General features: G+C 39.1%; 1 protein-coding gene across 4 annotated transcripts in view; it reads left to right on the plus strand.

The window, feature by feature from the left end:
- The window catches only part of LIN52 (lin-52 DREAM MuvB core complex component), a 120,691-nt gene that overhangs the window by 37,685 nt on the left and 60,538 nt on the right, over positions 1 to 22,468 (plus strand). The window contains exon 6 of one of the 4 annotated variants that reach the window (XM_057544698.1): positions 12,337 to 12,377. The exons of the other annotated variants lie outside the window; for them this stretch is intronic. Coding sequence (XP_057400681.1) covers positions 12,337 to 12,356 — 20 coding nt within the window. The 3' untranslated portion in view covers positions 12,357 to 12,377. Of the gene's footprint in view, positions 1 to 12,336; positions 12,378 to 22,468 lie in introns of those variants that run through there. 4 annotated transcript variants of the gene reach the window in all.

Raw genomic sequence — 22,468 nt, forward strand, 5'->3', positions numbered from 1 at the left:
GGCTGCAGTGCAGGGAGGGGGAACCCGGGCAGAGACCAGCAGGCTCCCTGAGTTGAAGAAACAGAGCTAGGCATCTGGAGAGACCAAGGCAGCTAGAGGTCAGGACAGAGTACCGGAGGGGAGAGGGCTGCACAGAGAGAACCCCGGAGATCTGCAGAGGGTCCTCCTAAAGTAATCAGCTGAGTACTGATCGGTGCAATCTTGTGAGGAAACCACTTGAGGCTCAAGAGAGAACCATCTGAAAGGATTACAGGGAACAGTGGCTGGCACCACAGGGTTTATTCCCACCAGTCAGACTGGAAAATTCTCATGAGTCAGAAGGGTTTGCCTCAGTAGTGGTGAAAACATTTGTCAAAACTTACCAGGCTGGACACTTCAAATATGTACAGTTCATCATATATGAATTATACCTCACTAAGGATCGATCCATTAATCAATCAATTGATTGATTTAATTTTTTTCCCCTCTCCCCTCAAGGATTTATTCAATTCAACAAACATTTAAATTAACTAAAATGAGCCAATCACTGTGCTAAAAGTTGAGGGATGCATTGGTAAGCAAGGCAATCACGTGGAAGACACACATCAAACAGTTACAAAAATAATCTGTAGTGAGGGTTGTGATGAGTGCTGTGAAGAAGTATAAGATTCCGTAACAGCAGATATCTGTGAGACCTCTTCTGATCTGTAGGCGGTGACCAGAGAAGAAAGGCTTTTCTGAGAAAGAGACAAAAAGAGTCTGCAGTCTGTCGCTAAAGCTTTTTTAGAAAGAACAGTAGTGGAGGAACAGATTTGTAAGGGAAGACAAGTTTTGTTTTTTTTTTTAATTGAAGTATAGTTGATTTACAATATTGTGTTATTTTCAGGTATACAGCATAGTGATTCAGGTTTTGTTTTTTGAGTTTTTTTGCAGATTTTATTTCATTATAAGTTATTATAGGCTACTGGGTCTAATTTTGTGTGCTATACAGTAAATCCTTGTTGCTTATCTATTTTATGTATGGTAGTTTGTATCTGTTAATCCCATACTCCTAAATTTCCCCCTCCCCCCCTCCCCTTTGGTAACCTTAAGTTTGTTTTCTATGTCTGTGAGTCTGTTTCTGTTTTGTATATAGATGCATTTGCATTCTTTTTTAGATTCCACTTAAAAGTGATATCATACAGTATTTGCCTTTCTCTGTCTGACTTATTTCACTAAGCATAATATTCTCTAGGTCCATCTATGTTCACTGCAAATGACAATATTTCATTTTTTATGGTGGATTAATATTCCAATTTATATATATATATACACATATATATATTATGGGCACTGGTGTTGCTTCCATGTCTTGACTATTGTAAATAGTGCTGCTGTGAACATTAGGGTGCATATATCTTTTCGAATTAGTTTTTGTTTTTCTGGATATATACCCAGGAATGGGATTGCTGGATCATATGGTAGCTCTATTTTTAGTTTTTTAAGGAACCTCCATACTGTTTTCCATAGTGGCTGCACCAGTTTACATTCTGATCAACAGTGTACAAGGGTTCCCTTTTTTCTGCACCCTCTCCAGCATTTATTATCTGTAGACTTTTTGATGATAGCCATTCTGACTGGTGTGAGGTGATACTTCATTGTAGTTTTTTTTTTTTTCAGTTTCTACATATTCTTTTTTTTTTTAACATCTTTATTGGAGTATAATTGCTTTACAGTGTTGTGTCACTTTCTGCTGTATAACAAAGTGAATCAGCTATATGCATATGTATATCCCCATATCCCCTCCCTCTTGTGTCTCCCTCCCACCCTCCTTATCCCACCCCTCTAGGTGGTCGCAAAGCACCAAGCTGATCTCCCTGTGCCGTGCAGCTGCTTCCCACTACTTATCTATTTTACATTTGGTAGTGTATATTTGTCAATGCTACCCTCTCACCTCATCCCAGATTACCCTTTCCCCTCCCCATTTCCTCAAGTCCATTCTCTACGTCTGTGTCTTTATTACTTTCCTGCCCCTAGGTTCATCAGAACCTTTTTTTTTTTTTTAGATTCCATATATATGTGTTAGCATATGGTATTTGTTTTTCTCTTTCTGACTTACTTCACTCTGTATGACAGACTCTAGGTCCATCCACCTCACTACAAATAACTCAATTTCGTTTCTTTTTATGGCTGAGTAATATTCCACTGTATATATGTGCCACATCTTCTTTATCCATTCATCTGTTGATGGACACTTAGGTTGCTTCCATGTCCTGGCTATTGTAAATAGTGCTGTAATGAACATTGTGGAACATGACTCTTTTCTTTCTTTTTTCCTTATTCTTTGTTTTTTTTTTTTTTTAAAGATTTATTTTTTTATTGATTAATTGATTGATTGATTGATTGCTATGTTGGGTCTTCGTTTCTGTGCTAGGGCCTTCTCTAGTTGTGGCAAGCGGGGGCCACTCCTCATCACGGTGCGCGGGCCTCTCACCATCGCGGCCCCTCCTGTTGCGGAGCACAGCTCCAGACGCGCAGGCTCAGTAATTGTGGCTCACGGGCCCAGCCACTCTGCGGCATGTGGGATCTTCCCAGACCAGGGCTTGAACCCGCGTCCCCTGCATTAGCAGGCAGACTCCCAACCACTGCGCCACCAGGGAAGCCCCTGTTTTGTTTTTTTTTAAATTTAATTTTATTCATATTTTTATACAGCAGGTTCTTATTAGTCATCCATTTCATACACATCAGTGTATACATGTCAATCCCAATTGCCCAATTCATCACACCCCCCCCACCCCACCCCCCCGCCGCTTTCCCCCCTTGGTGTCCATACGTTTGTCCTCTACGCCTGTGTCTTAATTTCTGCCCTGCAAACCAGTTCATCTGTACCATTTTTCTAGGTTCCACATATATGCGTTAATATACGATATTCGTTTTTCTCTTTCTGGCTTACTTCACTCTGTATGACAGTCTCTAGATCCATCCACGTCTCTACAAATGACCCAATTTCATTCCTTTTCATGGCTGAGTAATATTCCATTGTATATATGTACCACATCTTCTTTATCCATCTGTCTGTCAATGGGCATTTAGGTTGCTTCCATGACCTGGCTATTGTAAATAGTGCTGCAGTGAACATTGGGGTGCATGTGTGTTTTTGAATTATGGTTTTCTCTGGGTATATGCCCAGTAGTGGGATTGCTGGATCATATAGTAATTCTATTTTTAGTTTTTTAAGGAACCTCCATACTGTTCTCCATAATGGCTGTATCAATTTACATTCCCACCAACAGTGCAAGAGGGTTCCCTTTTCTCCACACCCTCTGCAGCATTTGTTGTTTGTAGATTTTCTGATGATGCCCATTCTAAGTGGTGTGAGGTGATACCTCACTGTAGTTTTGATTTGCATTTCTCTAATAATTAGTGATGTTGAGCAGCTTTTCATGTGCTTCTTGGCTATCTGTATGTCTTCTTTGGAGAAATGTCTATTTAGGTCTTCTGCCCATTTTTGGATTGGCTTGTTTTTTTTTTAAATATTGAGCTGCATGAACTGTTTATATATTTTGGAGATTAATCTTTTGTCCGTTGATTTGTTTGCAAATATTTTCTCCCATTCTGAGGATTGTCTTTTCGTCTTGTTTATGGTTTCCTTCTCTGTGCAAAAGCTTTTAAGTTTTATTAGGTCCCATTTGTTTATTTTTGTTTTTATTTCCATTACTCTAGGAGGTGGATCAAAAAAGATCTTGCTGTGATTTATGTCAAAGAGTGTTCTTCCTATGTTTTCCTGTAAGAGTTTTATAGTGTCCAGTCTTACATTTAGGTCTCTAATCCATTTTGAGTTTATTTTTGTGTATGGTGTTAAGGAGTGTTCTAATTTCATTCTTTTACATGTAGCTGTCCAGTTTTCCCAGCACCACTTATTGAAGAGACTGTCTTTTCTCCATTGTATATCCTTGCCTCCTTTGTCATAGATTAGTTGACCATAGGTGCGTGGGTTTATCTCTGGGCTTTCCATCTTGTTCCATTGATCTATGTTTCTGTTTTTGTGCCAGTACCATATTGTTTTGATTACTGTAGCCTTGTAGTATAGTCTGAAGTCAGGGAATCTGATTCCTTCAGCTCCGTTTCTTTCCCTCAAGACTGCTTTGGCTATTCGGGGTATTTTGTGTCTCCATACAAATTTTAAGATTTTTCTGTTCTAGTTCCGTAAAAAATGCCATTGGTAATTTGATAGGGATTGCATTGAATCTGTAGGTTGCTTTGGATAGTATAGTCATTTTCACAATATTGATTCTTCCAATCTAAGGACATGGTATATCTCTCCATCTGTTGGTATCATCTTTAATTTCTTTCATCAGTGTCTTATAGTTTTCTGCATACAGGTCTTTTGTCTCCCTAGGTAGGTTTATTCCTAGGTATTTTATTCTTTTTGTTGCAATGGTAAATGGGAGTGTCTCCTTAATTTCTCTTTCAGATTTTTCATCATTAGTGTATAGGAATGCAAGAGATTTCTGTGCATTAATTTTGTATCCTGCAACTTTACCAAATTCATTGATTAGCTCTAGTAGTTTTCTGGTGGCATCTTTAGGAGTCTCTGTGTGTAGTATCATGTCATCTGCAAACAGTGACAGTTTTACTTCTTCTTTTCCAATTTAAATTTATTTATTTATTTACTTTTAGCTGTGTTGGGTCTTCGTTTCTGTGCAAGGGCTTTCTCCAGTTGCGGCGAGCGGGGACCACTCTTCATCGCGGTGCACGGGCCTCTCACTGTCGCGGCCTCTCCCGTTGCGGAGCACAAGCTCCAGACGCGCAGGCTCAGTAGCTGTGGCTCACGGGCCTAGCTGCTCCGCGGCATGTGGGATCCTCCCGGACCAGGGCACGAACCCGTGTCCCCTGCACTGGCAGGCGGACTCCCAACCACTGCGCCACCAGGGAAGCCCCTTCTTTTCCAATTTGTATTCCTTATATTTCTTTTTCTTCTCTGATTGCTGTGGCTAGGACTTCCAAAACTATGTTGAATAATAGTGTTGAGAGTGGGCAACCTTGTCTTGTTCCTGATCTTAGAGGAAATGGTTTCAGTTTTTCACCATTGAGAACGATGTTGGCTGTGGGTTTGTCATATATGGCCTTTATTATGTTGAGGTAGGTTCTCTCTATGCCTACTTTCTGGAGAGTTTTTATCATAAATCGGTGTTGAATTTCGTCAAAAGCTTTTTCTGCATCTGTTGAGATTATCATATAGTTTTTATTCTTCAATTTGTTAACATGGTGTATCACATTGATTGATTTGCATATTTTGAAGAATCCTTGCATTCCTGGGATAAACCCCACTTGATCATGGTGTATGATCCTTTTAATGTGCTGTCGGATTCTGTTTGCTAGTATTTTGTTGAGGATTTTTGCATCTATGTTCATCAGAGATATTGGCCTGTAGTTTTCTTTTTTTGTGACATCGTTGTCTGCTTTTGGTATCAGGGTGATGGTGGCCTCTTAGAATGAGTTTGGGAGTGTTCCTCCCTCTGCTATATTTTGGAAGAGTTTGAGAAGAGTAGGTGTTAGCTCTTCTCTAAATGTTTGATAGAATTCGCCTGTGAAGCCATCTGGTCCTGGACTTTTGTTTGTTGTAAGATTTTTAATCACAGTTTCAATTTCAGTGCTTGTGATTGGTCTGTTCATATTTTCTATTTCTTCCTGGTTCAGTTTCGGAAGGTTGTGCTTTTCTAAGAATTTGTCCATTTCTTCCAGGTTGTCTATTTTATTGGCATATAGTTCCTTGTAGTAATCTCTCATGGTCCTTTGTATTTCTGCAATGTCGATTGTGACTTCTCCTTTTTCATTTATATTTCTGTTGATTTGAGTGTTCTCCCTTGTTTTCTTGGTGAGTCTGGCTAATGGTTTATCAATTTTCTTTATCTTCTCAGAGAACCAGCTTTTAGTTTTATTGATCTTTGTTATTGTTTCCTTCATTTCTTTTTCATTTATTTCTGATCTGATCTTTATGATTTCTTTCCTTCTGCTAACTTCTGGGGGGTTTTTGTTCTTCTTTCTCTAATTGCTTTAGGTGTAAGGTTAGGTTGTTTATTTGAGATTTTTCTTGCTTCTTGAGGTAGGATTGTATTGCTATAAGCTTCCCTCTTAGAACTGCTTTTGCTGCATCCCACAGGTTTTGGATCGTCTTGTTTTCATTGTCATTTGTCTCTAGGTATTTTTTGATTTCCTCTTTGATTTCTTCAGTGATCTCTTGGTTATTTAGTAGTGTATTGTTTAACCTCCATGTGTTTGTATTTTTTACACTTTTTTTCCTGTAATTGATATCTAGTCCTCATAGTGTTGTGGTTGGAAAAGATACTTGATATGATTTCAGTTTTCTTAAATTACCAAGGCGTGATTTGTGACCCAAGATATGGTCTATCCTGGAGAATGTTCTATGAGCACTTGAGAAGAAAGTGTATTCTGTTGTTTTTGGATGGAATGTCCTGTAAATATCAATTAAGTCCATGTATTTTAATGTGTCATTTAAAGCTTGTGTTTCCTTATTTATTTTCATTTTGGATGATCTGTCCATTGGTGAAAGTGGGGTGTTAAAAGTCCCCTACTATTATTGTGTTACTGTCGATTTCCGCTTTTATGGCTGTTAGCATTTGCCTTATGTATTGAGGTGCTCCTGTGTTGGGTACCTAAATATTTACGATTGTTATATCTTCTTCTTGGATTGATCCCTTTATCATTGTGCAGTGTCCTTCTTTGTCTCTTGTAATTGTCTTGATTTTAAAGTCTATTTTGTCTGATATGAGAATTGCTAGTCCAGCTTTCTTTTGATTTCCATTTGCATGGAATATCTTTTTCCATCCCCTCACTTTCAGTCTGTATGTGTCCCTAGGTCTGAAGAGGGTCTCTTGTAGACAGCATATGTACGGGTCTTGTTTTTGTATTCATTCAGCCAGTCTATGTCTTTTGGTTGGAGCATTTAATCCATTTACATTTAAGGTAATTATTGATATTTATGTTCCTATTACCATTTTCTTAGTTGTTTTGGGTTTGTTTTTGTAGGTCTTTTCCTTCTCTGTGTTTCCTGCCTAGAGAAGTTCCTTTAGCATTTGTTGTAAAGCTGGTTTGGTGGTGCTGAATTCTCTTAACTTTTGCTTATCTGTAAAGGTTTTAATTTCTCCATCAAATCTGAATGAGATCCTTGCTGGGTAGAGTAATCTTGGTTGTAGGTTTTTTCCCTTCCATCACTTTCAATATATCCTGCCACTCCCTTCTGGCTTGCAGAGTTTCTGCTGAAAAATCAGCTGTTAACCTTATGGGGATTTCCTTGTATGTTATTTGTTGCTTTTCCCTTGCTGCTTTTAATATTTTTTCTTTGTATTTAATTTTTGATATGTTGATTAATATTTCTCTTGGCATGTTTCTCCTTGGATTTATCCTGTATGGTACTCTTGTGTGCTTCCTGGACTTGATTGACTATTTCCTTTCCCATGTTAGGGAAGTTTTTGACTATAATCTCTTCAGATATTTTCTCAGACCCTTTCTTTTTCTCTTCTTCTTCTGGGACCTCTATAATTCGAATGTTGGTGTGTTTAATGTTGTCCCAGAGGTCTCTGAGACTATCCTCAATTCTTTTCATTCTTTTTTCTTTATGCTGCTCCCTGGCAGTTATTTCCACCATTTTATCTTCCAGCTCACTTATTGGTTCTTCTGCCTCAGTTATTCTCTTATTGATTCCTTCTAGAGTATTTTTAATTTCAGTAATTGTGTTGTTCATCACTGTTTGTTTGCTCTTTAATTCTTCTAGATCCTTGTTAAATGTTTCTTTTGTATTTTCTCCATTCTGTTTCCGAGATTTTGGATCATCTTTATTGTCATTACTCTGAATTCTTTTTCAGGCAGGTTGCCTATTTCGTCTTCATTTATTTGGTCTTGTAGGTTTTTACCTTGCTCCTTCGTCTGTAACATATTTGGTTGTCGTTTCTTTTTTTTTTTTTTTTTGATGTGTGGTGCTGTATTCCTGTCTTACTGGTTGTTTGTCCTGAGACGTCCAGCACTGGAGTTTGCAGGCAGTTGGATGGAGCTGAGTCTTGATGCTGAGATGAGGACCTCCAGGAGGCCTCACTCCGATTGATATTTCCTGGGTTCTGAGGTTCTCTGTTAGTCCAGCGGTTTGGACTTGGAGCTCCCACCACTGGAGGTCAGGCCCAACCTCTGACCTGGGAACCAACATCCTGCAAGCTTCGTGGCATGGTTAAAAAAAAAAAAAAAAGAAAGAAAGAAGAAAAGGAGCAGTACAATATCAAAGAATAAAAAGCAAAGTAAAATTAGAAAGATAAAAAATATATTAGGAAAAATAAAACTATAATTGAAACAACTGCAACAAGGTAAATTAAAACCATAACCGAAAAAAGAAACAAAAAAGGAGAGGGGGGGAAACAAGCCAAAAGGAGAGATCACTAACAAAGTATAAAGAATAAAATAAAATTAGGAAAATAAAAGATTTATTAAGAAAAATAAAAAAATCAACAACAATGAATCAACAAGGTAAAACAGAACCCCAATCTAAAAGAGGAAAAAAGAAAAGAAATAAAAGCCTTGGCTATGGGGGTGGAGTTTAGTTGGGAGGTGGAACTTAGGCAGGGGTCGGGTTTAGGATGGGGTGGGACCTAGGCGGGTGGGGGGGGTGATGTTTGAACATGGGGCGGGGCCTAGGCAGGGTGATGTTCAAGTGTGGGGCGGGGCCTCTGCTCAGGACCTGGCAGAAGGGGAGAGGCAGCATGTGGAAAGGAGGGCCTCTGGAGAGTGGAGTTCCGGAGTTTGGAGGTAGGGCCCTGAGTGAGGGTGTGTGGGTGGGGTTTAGGCCCAGCTCGTTAGAGGGGGTCTCCGAGTGTAGAGGTGGGGCCCTGGGTTGGGGTGTAGGTGTGGGGCTTGGGCTCTGCATGGCAGGAGGGAGGCTCTGAGGGCAGAGGATTAGGTCCTGGAGCCCAACAGGCTTCCCAGTGCCAAAGCGGACAAGGAAAACACTGGCCCGGTTCCCTTCTGTTCCTTCATGCCCCTCCCCCACCATCTCTCCCAGGGTATCCCCCGTTGCTGCTGGACCCCTAACTGTGTGTCGGTCCTGCTAGGAACGCCTTTCCTCCCCCAGCCACCCCTCAGGGGTGCCGGTCCCAGAGGTCTGGCCTTTACTTTTGCTCTCCCTTCCCTCCCTCCCACTCCCTCAGGACCCGCGTGGCTGGAGGGGGCCTAGGTGGGCAGAGGATCAGGCCCAGGATCTCAACAGATTTCTGGGGGTCCAAGTGGGCAGGGGAAAGCTCGCCATGCTCCCTTTTGATCCTCTGCCCTCCCAATGGTTCCCCAGTTTCCCCCTTTGGGCCTGGGATCCCTTCCCCTCCCTCAGCCGCCCGTCAGGGGTGCCAGCCCTGCCCTACCTCTACTTCTTCTCCTCCTTCACTCCTCCCACACGCCACATCATACCCGATTGCTGGGGGTTCCTCCCGTCCCCTTAGGTGTCCGTGGTCCCCCACCAGTGCCTGGTAGGTGCCCTAATTGTGAGGAGACGAGAATTCCGCGTCCTCCTAGAATGCCAATTTGACTCCGTCCTTCATTGTAGTTTTGATTTGCATTTGTCTAATAATTAGCGATGTTGAGCATCTGTATGTCTTCTTTGGAAAAATGTCTATTTAGGTCTGCCCGTTTTTTGATTGGGTTGTTTGTTTCTTTGCTAATGAGTTGTATGAGCTGTTTGTATATTTTGGAAATTAAGCCCTTATCAGTTGCATCTTTTGCAAATATTTTCTCCCCTTTCATAGGTTGTCTTTTCATTTTGTTGATAGTTTCCTTTACTGTGCAAGAGCTTTTAAGTTTGATTAGGTCCCATTTGTTTATTTTTGCTTTTATTTATTTTGCCCTGGGAGAGTAATCTAAGAAAATATTGCTACAATTTATGTCAAAGAATGTTTCACCTATGTTCTTTTCTAAGAGTTTTATGGTATCATGTCTTACATTTAGGTCTTTAATGAGTTTGATTTTTGACATGGCATTTGGCTTTGGATGTGAATTCTCCATTGTATAGACAGTTGACTGCATGGATGAGTGAGGAATGAGTGAAAGGTAGGACATGGAAATAGGAGTTTGGCTATTGAGAGGGAGAAAGGATGATAGCGAGAGGGAGAAGTGGAGTCAAAGTTTCTTGTTTGCTTTAGGACAGTAGACTTATGTTTGTTTAAATTCTGGTGGCAAAGATGGAAGACAGTGGTGAAAAGGGATAAAGTGTAAGTAAGGTTCCTGAGAGGGCTTGAAGGGTTAGGGTTTAGAGCACAGGTGTACTGGCCTTAGATTGAAGAGAGCTACTGGATTGTAACAAGAGGAAAGAGAGAGTAGATGAAAGTGCAGGTTTGTGAGTTGATGGGAAGGTGAGAGAGTGCCTCTATGTTGGATCACAGATTTTCCTTTTCTGTATCTCTCCACTTTAAGTTATATGAACATATGTCAGGAAATGAAGAGTAATTAAATATGCTTCTAATAAGTTTTTTTAATTTATTAATTTATTTATTTATTTTTGGCTGCGTCGGGTCCTCGTTTCTGTGCAAGGGCTTTCTATAGTTGCGACAAGCGGGGGCCACTCTTCATCGCAGTGCGCGGGCCTCTCACTATCGCGGCCTCTCTTGTTGCGGAGCACAGGCTTCAGAAGCGCAGGCTCAGTAGTTGTGGCTCATGGGCCCAGTTGCTCCACGGCATGTGGGATCTTCCCAGACCAGGGCTTGAACCCGTGTCCCCTGCATTGGCAGGCAGATTCTCAACCACTGCGCCACCAGGGAAGCCCTAAATATGCTTTTAATGCAGGATGGCAACCAAAAATTTTAACATGATTTAGGAGTTAAGTTTTTTATTCTTAAGTACTCTGGTTTCTTGTTTGCCTATGCAGGCCATCCTGCAACAAATAACCAGCCCAAATCTCACCCCTCATTGTCCAATGTACTTTGTTAGATACCACAATGGTGCCTTGCCTGGGTTTCAGTAATCTTGAGTATATTCCTAGTGTCAGCTTAGGAGTGCTTCTAACTGAGATTTAAAGGACAACCAAGAAAAACACTTGTTTGTATTTACACAATGACTTTTTTTTTTTAGAAGTAAAGAGAGTTTTCTGGCCTTAAAGATCTCAGTTTGGAGTGTCTTACTCTTTTCAAAATAACATCTAGTGTGGGGAAAAACAGCTTCTAAAATGTAAAAGCTCTGCTGGGTTTTCTTTAGAATAAAAATGGTCGTATAGCATTGTAGAGAAGATTAGAAATGATGTGAGTGAAGTGCTTAGCATAGGTCTAAGTAAAGCAGCTAGATTGTAGTGCAAATGATGTAACTATATACACGGTTTATGTCAAAGACTATAAGAACAAGAGATATTGCTTATCGAACTGAAAAGAATTGTTAAAGAGTCATAGAATCTTTTTTGTGATACGTATTTTAAAAGTTAAATATGAGCTTTATTTTTTTCCTACTATAAAACAATACATATTCATTGTAGAAAATATAAAGAAAGCAAAAATCACCCCAAATCACAGCATCCTAAAATAGTAATCACTTTTAACTTTTTGGTGAACACACCTCCAAATCCTCCAAACATTTCTTTCTAAGAGGTATTATACACATATACATGCACATACACATATATGCATATACATATATATATATTTTACGTACATGGCATCATGCTATTCCTTTTCTACAACCTGCATTTTTGACTTAGTGCATTGTGAACATCTTTCAATACCCATGAAAACATAGCAAAATCATCAGTTTTATGACTGTGCGGAATACCATTATATGATTATTTATAATGTATTTCATTAATTCTCTCTTAATGGACATTTAGGTTGTTTCCAGTGTTTCACTAAAGTAAATCATGCTGCGATAAGCATTCTTTACTCTAGATCAAGGTGAATGGCACATTAAAAATTTTTACATATTGCCAAAGTGACCTCCAGAAAGACTAGTCCAAATTATATTTCTAAGGACAGTAAATGAAAGTACTTGCATTCCTACATCTTATAGCCAACTCTAGCTATTGTGAAACTTTTTAGTACTTGCGCATTTTATAGATGAAAAATTACGTTTCAGTATTTTTTATATGTATTTCTTTGATTGCTAATAAAGTTATGTTTACTGGCCACTTGTTTTTCCTCCTTTTATGAATTTCCCCTTATAGTTCTTATCTACTTTTCTGTTGGTTCACCCTCCAGTATTTAAAGGTGAGGAAACTGAGGTCTAAAGAAATGAAGTGACTTAGACCTTGGTCACCCAGAAATTTAGTGGCAGAATTGGTAATCATAGCATGTTAGAGCTGGAAAGGAATCTAAGAGATCATCAAGTCCCAACGCTCTAATGTTACAGATGCAGAAACAGAGGCCTAAAGATATTAGGTGACTTACCTAAGGACAGCCACACAACTCATTAGTGACAGAACCAGGAATCTGAATCATGTCTCATGAAGAGGGAAAGGCAAGTAACATTTTTGAGCCTCCTATGTTTCTTACATGTACTTTTTCACTTAATTCTCTCTACTGTTCTGCTGTTATTCCCATTTGAACAGATGAGGTAACTGAGGTTCAAAGAACTTCAATGATTTGCCCAGTCACACACCTAGTTATTTGCAAAATGGCCTAGAATCCAAGTCTTCTGATTCTTAATCCAAGGGTAATATTGCCTCCTAGAGTAGTAACTGTCGATAGTAGAGTTACATAGTAGATCTGTTTCTTGGCTTCATTCAGATATTCATTTGATAAAATATGATTTGCCTCTTAGGAGCTTGTAAATAAAACTCTGCCTCTGTTTAGTAGTTCTTATTTGATACTGGACACCAATCTGACCGTGAACTAAAGGAATTTATCATTGTAAGCAAAAGCTGATTAGAAGCCATGTCTAATGCTTATTGAGTGAATAGAATTGAGATCCATGAGCTAGATATGACCTAAGTTTTGTATGGTAGTGATGTCTGGGTTGAAACTCTTAGTATCATCTTATAATTATTTTTATTCCATAGAGAATAAAATCTTAATATATAAATTGAAAATGACTTTTGGGTTCTCTGAAGTGTAAAATGGATCTCAAATCATCAAGGGGTCAAATAGGAACAAAATCAAAACCATGTCAATTGCATCCTCCATATCTCTAAAAAAGCCTGTTAACCTTCATTTCTTGACAGGGCACAGAATTTCAAAATCATATTAGAGCTAATTTGGTTAGGGCTCCGTCCTATAGAGATGTATAAAGATGACTATTGACTTGTGTATAACTTTGTTGACACTCTTGGTTCGTTCATTTATGTGGAAGTTAGTTGGTAAACTCTATGTTCTCCATTTCTGCTTTCCAGACAGATCTTGTGTTTGGGTTGATGTTTTTTAAACCTGCTAGTTTCATATAAGTAAGTTGGGGAAAGTGGAAGAGTGCAGCAAGTGATAGAATCATTTTTTCCTTCACAGAGAATTTTATAGGCTTGTTGAATAGAGGGACCAACAATTAACTCACATTATTCTAGTCTTCAGCAGTAGGGATCTATTAAGCTTATTATTTAAGAAATAAACATTATTTCTTATCTTTGGTATTTTTCTGATTTACTTTATTGGAATAAGAGTTAAAGTTTAATTAAGACTTCTAGATTCTGGTAAAGTTTGGAGGTTTTGTTTTGTTTCACCTTTTTTTTGTTTGTTTGTTTTTGTTTTTCCCTTCCCTCTTGTAGCCTTTGTCACTAGAAGAATGTAAAAAAACAGAGTTGGGTAGTTGATGGAAGTGGTATAGCTAAAACTATACCACTTTTAAGCTCATGCAAAGATGGTTACATAAAGAGAATAGAGCATTAATTCAGTCTATTAACAAACAAGTATCACCAGAAGTAACTCCTATTCTAGTATCAAACATAATAGTCCTTTAACATCTCCTTTGGAATGTTGAAAAGAGATCAAATGAAACCTTCAGAATGGTCATTTATAGGGGAAGAAGAAACCTCCACTTTCATTCATCCATTGTAGCTCCACTTTCTCATTTTAATGCTCAGTCCACAGTGGCCATGGTGAAAGATGTCCTGCACCTACAGAGATGGCAGTGGAGAGGGGCTATCACCTTTCTGTTTATTGCTTGTTGCAATTTGGCCTGTTTACAGACAGAATTGCTGTGTGGTTGCTTCTAGTGGAGAGCAAAGGAAATCAAGGTAGCAGCAAGAAATCAGCATTTACACATGACCTGTGAATTGGCTAATTTTTAACATGCAGTTAGTTAAGAAATGATTACAGCCTGAGGAGTCATGACCTCAACTTTTCATCATCTCCATTGGATTGTGCCTCAGTTTGGAAATGAAGGAGGTATACGGGAAGTTTTAATTGTACCTGTGTGATTTATCCCTAGTCAGCTCTTTAATTTCTTCTGGCTGTCTGAGGTTTCCGACATGCTGTAAATTTCCCCAACTTTTTCATTATCTGCAATTTCTTTATGACTCGTGAATCGGAGTGGAGAGAGAGTGTGGATTTACAGCGGAGATAAACATGTCCATAAAGTCTGTATCTGTGTCAGTAATTGTACTGCTGTCAGTGACTGTCCTGTTTTACAGGCCTCTCTTGGGAAAGGAACCAGCTTCACTACCAGCAGCAGCAGTGAAGTGCTTGCTTTGATTTGCATTAACTTGCTGGGAGATTAGGTAGGAATGGTGGGGTAGCAACTGATACTGGACCTTGGCCTCTCTTGTTTGTTTGTCTGTTTGTTTGTTTGTTTAAGGTCAAATGACTTCATGTTGGATAACTGTATGTTGAAAATAGAACATGGACAATGTTCATTTTCTAAGTGAAAATGCAGCTTATTTTTTAATATGGTAGATATGAAAAATTCTTTCTAACTTCATTTTACACAATGCATTTAAGATGATTTTCCTTTTCTATCGCTCTTGAGATAATTAAACTTGGGTCTTTTTTCCTCTTTCCATTTTCCTTTTCTTAGAGTTAAAACACGGGATTTCTCTTTTAGAACATTGATTCCTCTTCAAGAGTGGAGCCAGCCAGAGTCTTGATGATGACTGTGTCTGCCATGTCTTAATTCTCAACTGTTAATGGCTCTTTCCTGATGGCTTGAGGTGGTGTGCCCTCAACCATTTGCCGTGAGAAAGGAAGTCTTAAAATAGAGAGAAATTCTTCATATTCCTGTCTTTAAAGACCCTTCAGGAATTCTCTGGTGTTTGCTTTTTTTATAGCAGTTGTGAAAAGAAACTGAAGTTACGAGAAGCCCTTTTAAAATAGATGGAGAAGCAAACATATACTTTTCTTTTTTACATTTGATATTTGAGCAGATCCCTCAAGAATCAAAACTGTCCTTGCATATCCTAAACTTTCTGCGAGGTAGTTTAAAAGGGTAGGAGGTGGCAGTACAGTTTAACAAAGAGAGGGTAAGATGCATGATAAATCTCAACCTTTAGTCAGCCCATGAGTCCAAATAATATGGAGAGTTATCTAGTTGATAACTTTTACCACCTTTTACTTCTCTTCCTTCTTCTGCTTGCATTCTTTTTGCCGTCTTTCTACCAGTAGATGGGAGAGGGAAGATTAAAGGAGATGATATAACACATAATTGTTTGGCTTTTTTCCAGAAGCTGTGGTGAAAAGTATGGTTAGAGAAAACTATGGCTAAAATGAAATTTGAAATTATCTGTGGTTTTAATTCTTTATCTCTCCCATTGCCATGATAGTTTCTTTTTACTCAACAAGGGATAAACTGCTTTCTTTGAGTGAGAGGAATAAGCTACTCACACCCCTTTAGTTACTGTTAGTGAACTTGCCCTCTGTTAGAACAAGGACCCTTTTCCACTCATTTTCTTCTTTCCCATCATGCCAAGCAAGTGTTCTTCATGAAATCCGCTTGTGAAGTTACATTGTTACCTGATTCTAGTTTGGGAAAACATCTAGTACATGGCTTACTAGGTCCAATTTAACAAACATGCACAATAACCTAAACCAACCAACCAAACAAAACTTCGAGTTATCCTCTTAACTTGGTGCTGTAACATCCTATTTTGTTTTATGAACTTAAAAAATTGTTTTCTTTAGTGAATGCCATATTGGAAGTGCTTGACATCCATTTTGCTGTAGACTTATTTTTTCTTTTGTCTTTTATCCATTTTATACAACCCAACTATAAACACATTAAGTTTGGACTAAGATAAGGAGTTTCATCTGTATGCCTGCCTGCTCAATTAGTCAAAAGAAGAATGAGATGTCCATCTAGGTCTGACTGTAGAAATAAGCTTTCTGATTGCTCAGGTTGAAAGGCTTGTTATTACTAAGACTTTCTCCTCCCCCAAAATAGTTTTATAGGTGGGGAAAGTGTAGTATTCTAGCTTTGCAAGGGAAGCATTTTTCTCCTGGTTGAAGAGAAAATAGTTTATGGTTGTCTCCTTCCGTTTCTGCTGCCCTCAGCTGTCAAATTCAGTAAAAACAAGGGTTTAGTTAGCCAACAGTCTCACAGTGTTGGAGGATAATGACATTAACAAAGAAAAGAGCAACACAATAAAAGATTATTTGAATACTAAGTTGTATACCCGCTATTCTCTGAAATGGCTCCACAGCAGGGATTGGTAACATTGTATTAAAGGTTTAATAAACATAGGCACTGGAGAGTGATTCAGTAACATGTCTCACCCTTGAGAAAGCTCAGGCAGTGTCTTCCTCCCTCTCCTTAATCAGGCTGAGAATGGAATCCAAGAGTAGCCAGGCTTGAAACTAAAGGCAGGGATGGAGTATTGATCTGTTAACTATTTGTAGAAAGGATAATTCTTGGGTGGAAATCCTCCTATGGTGGTTTACTTTTTTAAGATCCCAGACTTCCTTGGAGCTATAGGTTAAAGATAACTTGTTTCAAACTACCAAGTAAATGAGTATCAATGCCATGAGTACATCAGAAAAGAAGACCCTCTCCACTAGCTTAAGAAGAAATCCCCTTGTCTTCCTTTTCTCCACTAGTTCATTATGAAAAAATTTTAAACATCCAGTGAGTACCCCATATTTATATATGATGGAAATATTTATTTAATTAATTATTTATTTATTTATCTATTTCCCCCCTCCTTGAAATATTTTGAAGTAAGTTTCTGACATCAGGCACTTTACCCCTAAATACTTCAGAATACATCTCCTAAGAATAAGGACAGTTTCCGAAATAATAATGCTATTATTACATCCAAGAAAAATTAACAGTAATTGCAAAATACCTAATATCCTTCCACATTGAAAATTTCTCAATTGTCCCTAAATTTTGTGTAGCTTTCTTTTTTTTTTAACCAAGATGCAGTCAAAGTTAAGGCACTGTAAATGCCAATACATTCTTGATAGGAGAACATTTAGTGCTCCTATCTAAATTCTGCACACCAGCTCTTTTAATAAGTATTTACTGAATTTTTCCTATGGTGAACATATATTTACTCAAATGACTATCATTTTCCTCTAGAATATTGAGTTTCAAGTTCTCCCTCTACACCAAGCCTGCTTTATCCAGCTTCCTTAATCTATTTCTGGTATTCTCCCCTTCTCCTAGCAGAATTAGCTGTAGAATTGATCTTTTCTGCAATAACTACTCCACTCCACAGAGTAATATTTTTGAAACACAAATTGACATGTGACCTTATTCCCTTCTTAAAACCCATCAATGGCTTCCCATTACTCTTAGAATAAAATAAAAAACCTTTAACTTGGCCTTACAGCTCTGCATGACCTGGCCTTTGTCACACCATGTTCATCTCACACCATGCTTCCCTCTCTGAGGGAAACTCCTAAAGAGGAAAAAGTGAGGTAAGAATTCAAGGAACACTTCTTGGAAGAGATGAAACTTAAGTAGAAATGGCTACTTATTTGGCTTCCAAATATTAATGGCTAATATTTGTGTATGGGAGGAAAGAAGACACTTCCAACTGAGAAGCAATTTGGGGGTATGAATTGGTTAGAGTACTAGAAAATGTGGTTGGAAAAGTGAGAAGGAGCTAAATTGTGGAAAGCCTGAGGAATCATTTTCAAAAGTCTGGTAGCCACCCCTAGAGAGAATTGAAGGGTGTGGTGATGGGTCTAAGAGACCAGCTAGGAAGCTGTTGCAGTCCAAGAATGCAGTAACTACTTGTACTAGATAGGAGGGTATGAATGCAAAGGAAGGTTATTTGTGGGGGGAAATAGATATGAAATTGTAATAGACTGGAGAGACATGAGTCAAAATGATTTCAAGATTTTATGCCCTTGTGACTAGGAGAATACAATTTAAGGTGGAAGTGGGTATGCATTATAAAACTTCAGTTTTGTTTGCCAAAGTGTCATTAAGGCATCATTGAAATGAATAACTTAACTATCAAGGTTATAGGGTAAAAGATTGTGGCTGTCAGGTCTATTAGAATGAGGTTCAACTACATATAATAAGAAATCCAAAATAATTGTGGCTTACACAAAGTAGAATTTCTTTTTTCCCCACAAAAAGGAAGGCTGGAGGTAGTTAGGTACAGACTGGAAGGGGAGCTCTACAGTGTCATCAAGAACTGAGGCTTCTTTCTTTTCACTCCACTTTCTTGGTGCCTGGCTTCCATCCTAAAGGATACCTCCTGGTCTAAGATGACTGCTAGAGATCTAGGCATTGGGCCTGAGGTGTAGGCCAGAAGAATGTGAGAAGGGAGAAAGACAAAAAGGGGTACCATACAACTGACTCCTTTCCTTTTAAGCAGCCTTCCTGGAAATCCCACAGAATTCAGTCATCTGGACTGACTGACCTAGCTGCAAACAAATATAATCTTTTATCCTGAGCTGTAATTTTGCTGGGTAAGAATTGGGGTTCTTTTAATAAGGAGGAAAGGGAGAACAGGTATTGGGATAAGCAACCAACATTCTCTGCCACAGGGAACAAGAGACCTGTGCAAGAACAATGAGTGGTCAGTAGAAGTAGAAGAATATGAGGTGATGGTTATGTTGAGAAGCTCAAAATTAGTGATTTTTGTATGGATGGATGTTAATTTGTGAATTGGACTTCATTCTTATAATTTGTTGGTTATCTTGTGTGAATTATAAATAAAGGGTAGGGACTGTTTCTGTTTTCTTTACTGTATGTTTGGTATTCCAAAAATGAGTGAATAGCTTTTAAGAGATCTTGCAGACCTTTGTCTTTGGGGGGTTGGTTTCCAAGGAAGTAAATAGAAGATCTCAGCTTTTTTTTTTTTTTTAATTTATTTATATATTTATTTATTTTTGGCTGTGTTGGGTCCTCATTTCCTTGCAAGGGCTTTCTCTAGTTGCAGCGAGCGGGGGCCACTCTTCATTGCGGTGCGCGGGCCTCTCACTATCACGGCCTCTCTTGTTGCGGAGCACAGGCTCCAGACGCGCAGGCTCAGTAGTTGTGGCTCACGGGCCCAGTTGCTCCGCGGCATGTGGGATCTTCCCAGACCAGGGCTCGAACCCGTGTCCCCTGCATTGGCAGGCAGATTCTCAACCACTGCGCCACTGGGGAAGCCCCATCAGCTTTTTTTTTTTTAATCTTTAGGAGACAAACAACTCAAGAAATGGTCATCTTTTTTTTTTTAATTTTTAATTTTTAATTTTTTTAATGCTATTCTTGTCTGCTTACATTCTGTTTATGTATGTATGTATGTATGTATGTATGTATGTATGGCTGTGTTGGGTCTTCGTTTCTGTGCGAGGGCTTTCTCTAGTTGTGGCAAGCGGGGGCCACTCTTCATCGCGGTGTGCGGGCCTCTCACTATCGCGGCCTCTCATTGCCAAGCACAGGCTCCAGACGCGCAGGCTCAGTAGTTGTGGCTCAAGGGCTTAGTTGCTCCACGGCATGTGGGATCTTCCCAGACCAGGGCTCGAACCCGCATCCCCTGCATTGGCAGGCAGATTCTCAACCACTGCGCCACCAGGGAAGCCCATGGTCATCTTTTAATATTGACTGTTTTTAGTAGTCAGCTTATTAATACTTATGTCTACTCAGCAGGTTCTGAGTAGATATTTCTAGTTATGAAGAGAATCACTTGGTTCTCTGATTTCCACATATTTATCAAGATTCTAAGATTAAAAAAAAAAGAACATTGTTTAAGCAAAATTTTGTTTTATGCAATTAGCCTGGACTAGGGAATCCAAAGGCTAATTTTTATCTTCACTGTGTCTCACATAGCCTTGATTATAAAAGTCTATCAATATTGTTGAATGAATGATTGAATTATTTCTAAAGCCTGATATTATGTAGGCTCGGGTGATATTACTGTTTAACATAGTAGAATTTGCTTTATAGCCAGTAAAAAAAAAAAACAAAACTGTAATATCCTTTATTAATATATTATTAGTAAGCTATTTTTATAATGACTATATTGCTAGTTTAAAAAATCCAACTCCTAAGAATACTTTTCAGCAAAATACATAAATAGATTCATTTAGAAGCACTTTTTGAAAACTTGGCCCCAAATGCCAGATAAAGCTATCAGATTTATGCTGCTTAAAATAGTGAAAATCAGTGTTTTCCTCTTCATGTTTTGAGACAACTCCTTACTTTCCTTGTAGCACTTTGCTGCAGTGTGCATGATTTTGCCCTACTTCTGGTAACTGGATTCTTATCCTCTCAATAGCATCAGTATTAAGCCAGCCTTCTTTACCTCCTCCATCCATATTAAACCTGTCTTGGAAGGAGTCTGTTTATTGGATAATAGAGCTACACTGGGGCTCTATGACAGTATCTTTTGCTGCCTCCTTAACTCTGGAGCATTAGAACAAGATTAAAATGCCCTAAAGCCTCTTATCTGATGTCTGGTGTAACCTGCTGAAAGCAGGAGTGCCATTAGTTTATGTTAGAAATCAAATGGCCCTCTCCAGTGCAGGAAGTACTGATTAAAGCTGAAGTGTCCCTGGAGGACTCTACAGCTGTCACAGGGGTGGTAGCTGCCCTCACCAAAAGGGATATCTGGGCCAGAGGTCCCAGTGGGGTGGTGCCTTAAGAACATGCACGTGGCTGCCCCAGCTGTTCTGCTTTGCCTAATGAATTGTTTTACAAGAAGAGGCTGGGTATTGTCATCACAAGCTGCCTTCCTTAGGGACTGGAGCAGGCCAAATAATAAGTAATGTTAGTGATGGTAATTGAAAAGTGATGGCTCTCCTGGGATCTTTATAGCCTGGAGCTGGTCGGCACTTGTGGATTGTCTTGTCCTACCAAGGCCCTTTTTGAAGTGTGCCCTTTTTTTTTTTCCCCCCCAATTTCATAATTATGTTGTGATTTTTTTTTTTTCTCCCCTTCCCACTATAGAAGTTTATTGGCAGAGGCAGTCTTAGGAACATTGTAGTGGCTTTAAGTACAAAAGGAACAGCTTTGGCTTTTTCATTAAATTATCAACACTGCAATAGTAAAAAAGGGCCACCACATCTTCTTAGTCTCTTGGGGAACCGCTGCAGAGATCTCTCCAGACTTTTTTTTTTTATAAATTTATTTATTTATTTATTTATTTTTGGCTGTGTTGGGTCTTCGTTTCTGTGCGAGGGCTTTCTCTAAGTTGCGGCGAGCGGGGGCCACTCTTCATCGCCGTGCATGGGCCTCTCACTATCGCGGCCTCTCTTGTTGCGGAGCACAGGCTCCAGACGCGTAGGCTCAGTAGTTGTGGCTCACGGGCCCAGTTGCTCCGCGGCATGTGGGATCTTCCCAGACCAGGGCTCGAACCCGTGTCCCCTGCATTGGCAGGCAGATTCTCAACCACTGCGCCACCAGGGAAGCCCCTCTCTCCAGACTTTTAAAAGAACATTTTAAACTTATACAGATAATTCAATCTCTTGATTTAAAAACTTTTTTTAAATAGTATGGGAGGATATAAAGTGAAAAGTAAAATCCTTACCTGCTGAACTTATCTGAGGAAACCACCAACAGTTCATCCATGAACATTTCCAGACATTTTCTATGCATTAATGAAGTTTATATATGTTACCACACACAGATGAGGTCATAATACGTATATGTAATGTTTTGTAACTTGTTTTTTCCTCCCCACAATATATCTTGGATATCTTTCCACAACAGTTCAGATAGATCTACCTCTTTGTTTCTCAATTGCTGCATAGAATTTCATTGTATGGATTTACCAATGCTAGACTCTTTGTTGACAGTTTGACTTGGACCTATGAGTGAATACTTACTGTACCAATTGGTTGCAATGACTGATTTGTGTTCTATGGTTCAACCTATGATTTTTACATGAAGTGATTTCCTCTCTTCAGGAATGTTGCCTTTAGTTCCAGGACTGTTTTAAAATAGAAAATACTAGAGGCAAAACTTTTTTGGAGGGATGGTGTGAGTCTTGTCATGGATCATCAACTGGACATATGTAGTGATTTGCACCCTGCTGTGTGTTTTAAATCCTTTGCTTAGTTAAATGAGAAGTGTTCTGTCCCAGATAGGTGGGGAAAACAAATAGCCTTTAATGGATGTTGTCTAAGGCATTGACTGGAGGCTTCCTCTAAAGTTGAATGAGTGTTTTCTCCCCTAATTT

Source organism: Balaenoptera acutorostrata, chromosome 3, assembly GCF_949987535.1.
Source record: "Balaenoptera acutorostrata chromosome 3, mBalAcu1.1, whole genome shotgun sequence".
NCBI lineage: Eukaryota > Metazoa > Chordata > Mammalia > Artiodactyla > Balaenopteridae > Balaenoptera > Balaenoptera acutorostrata.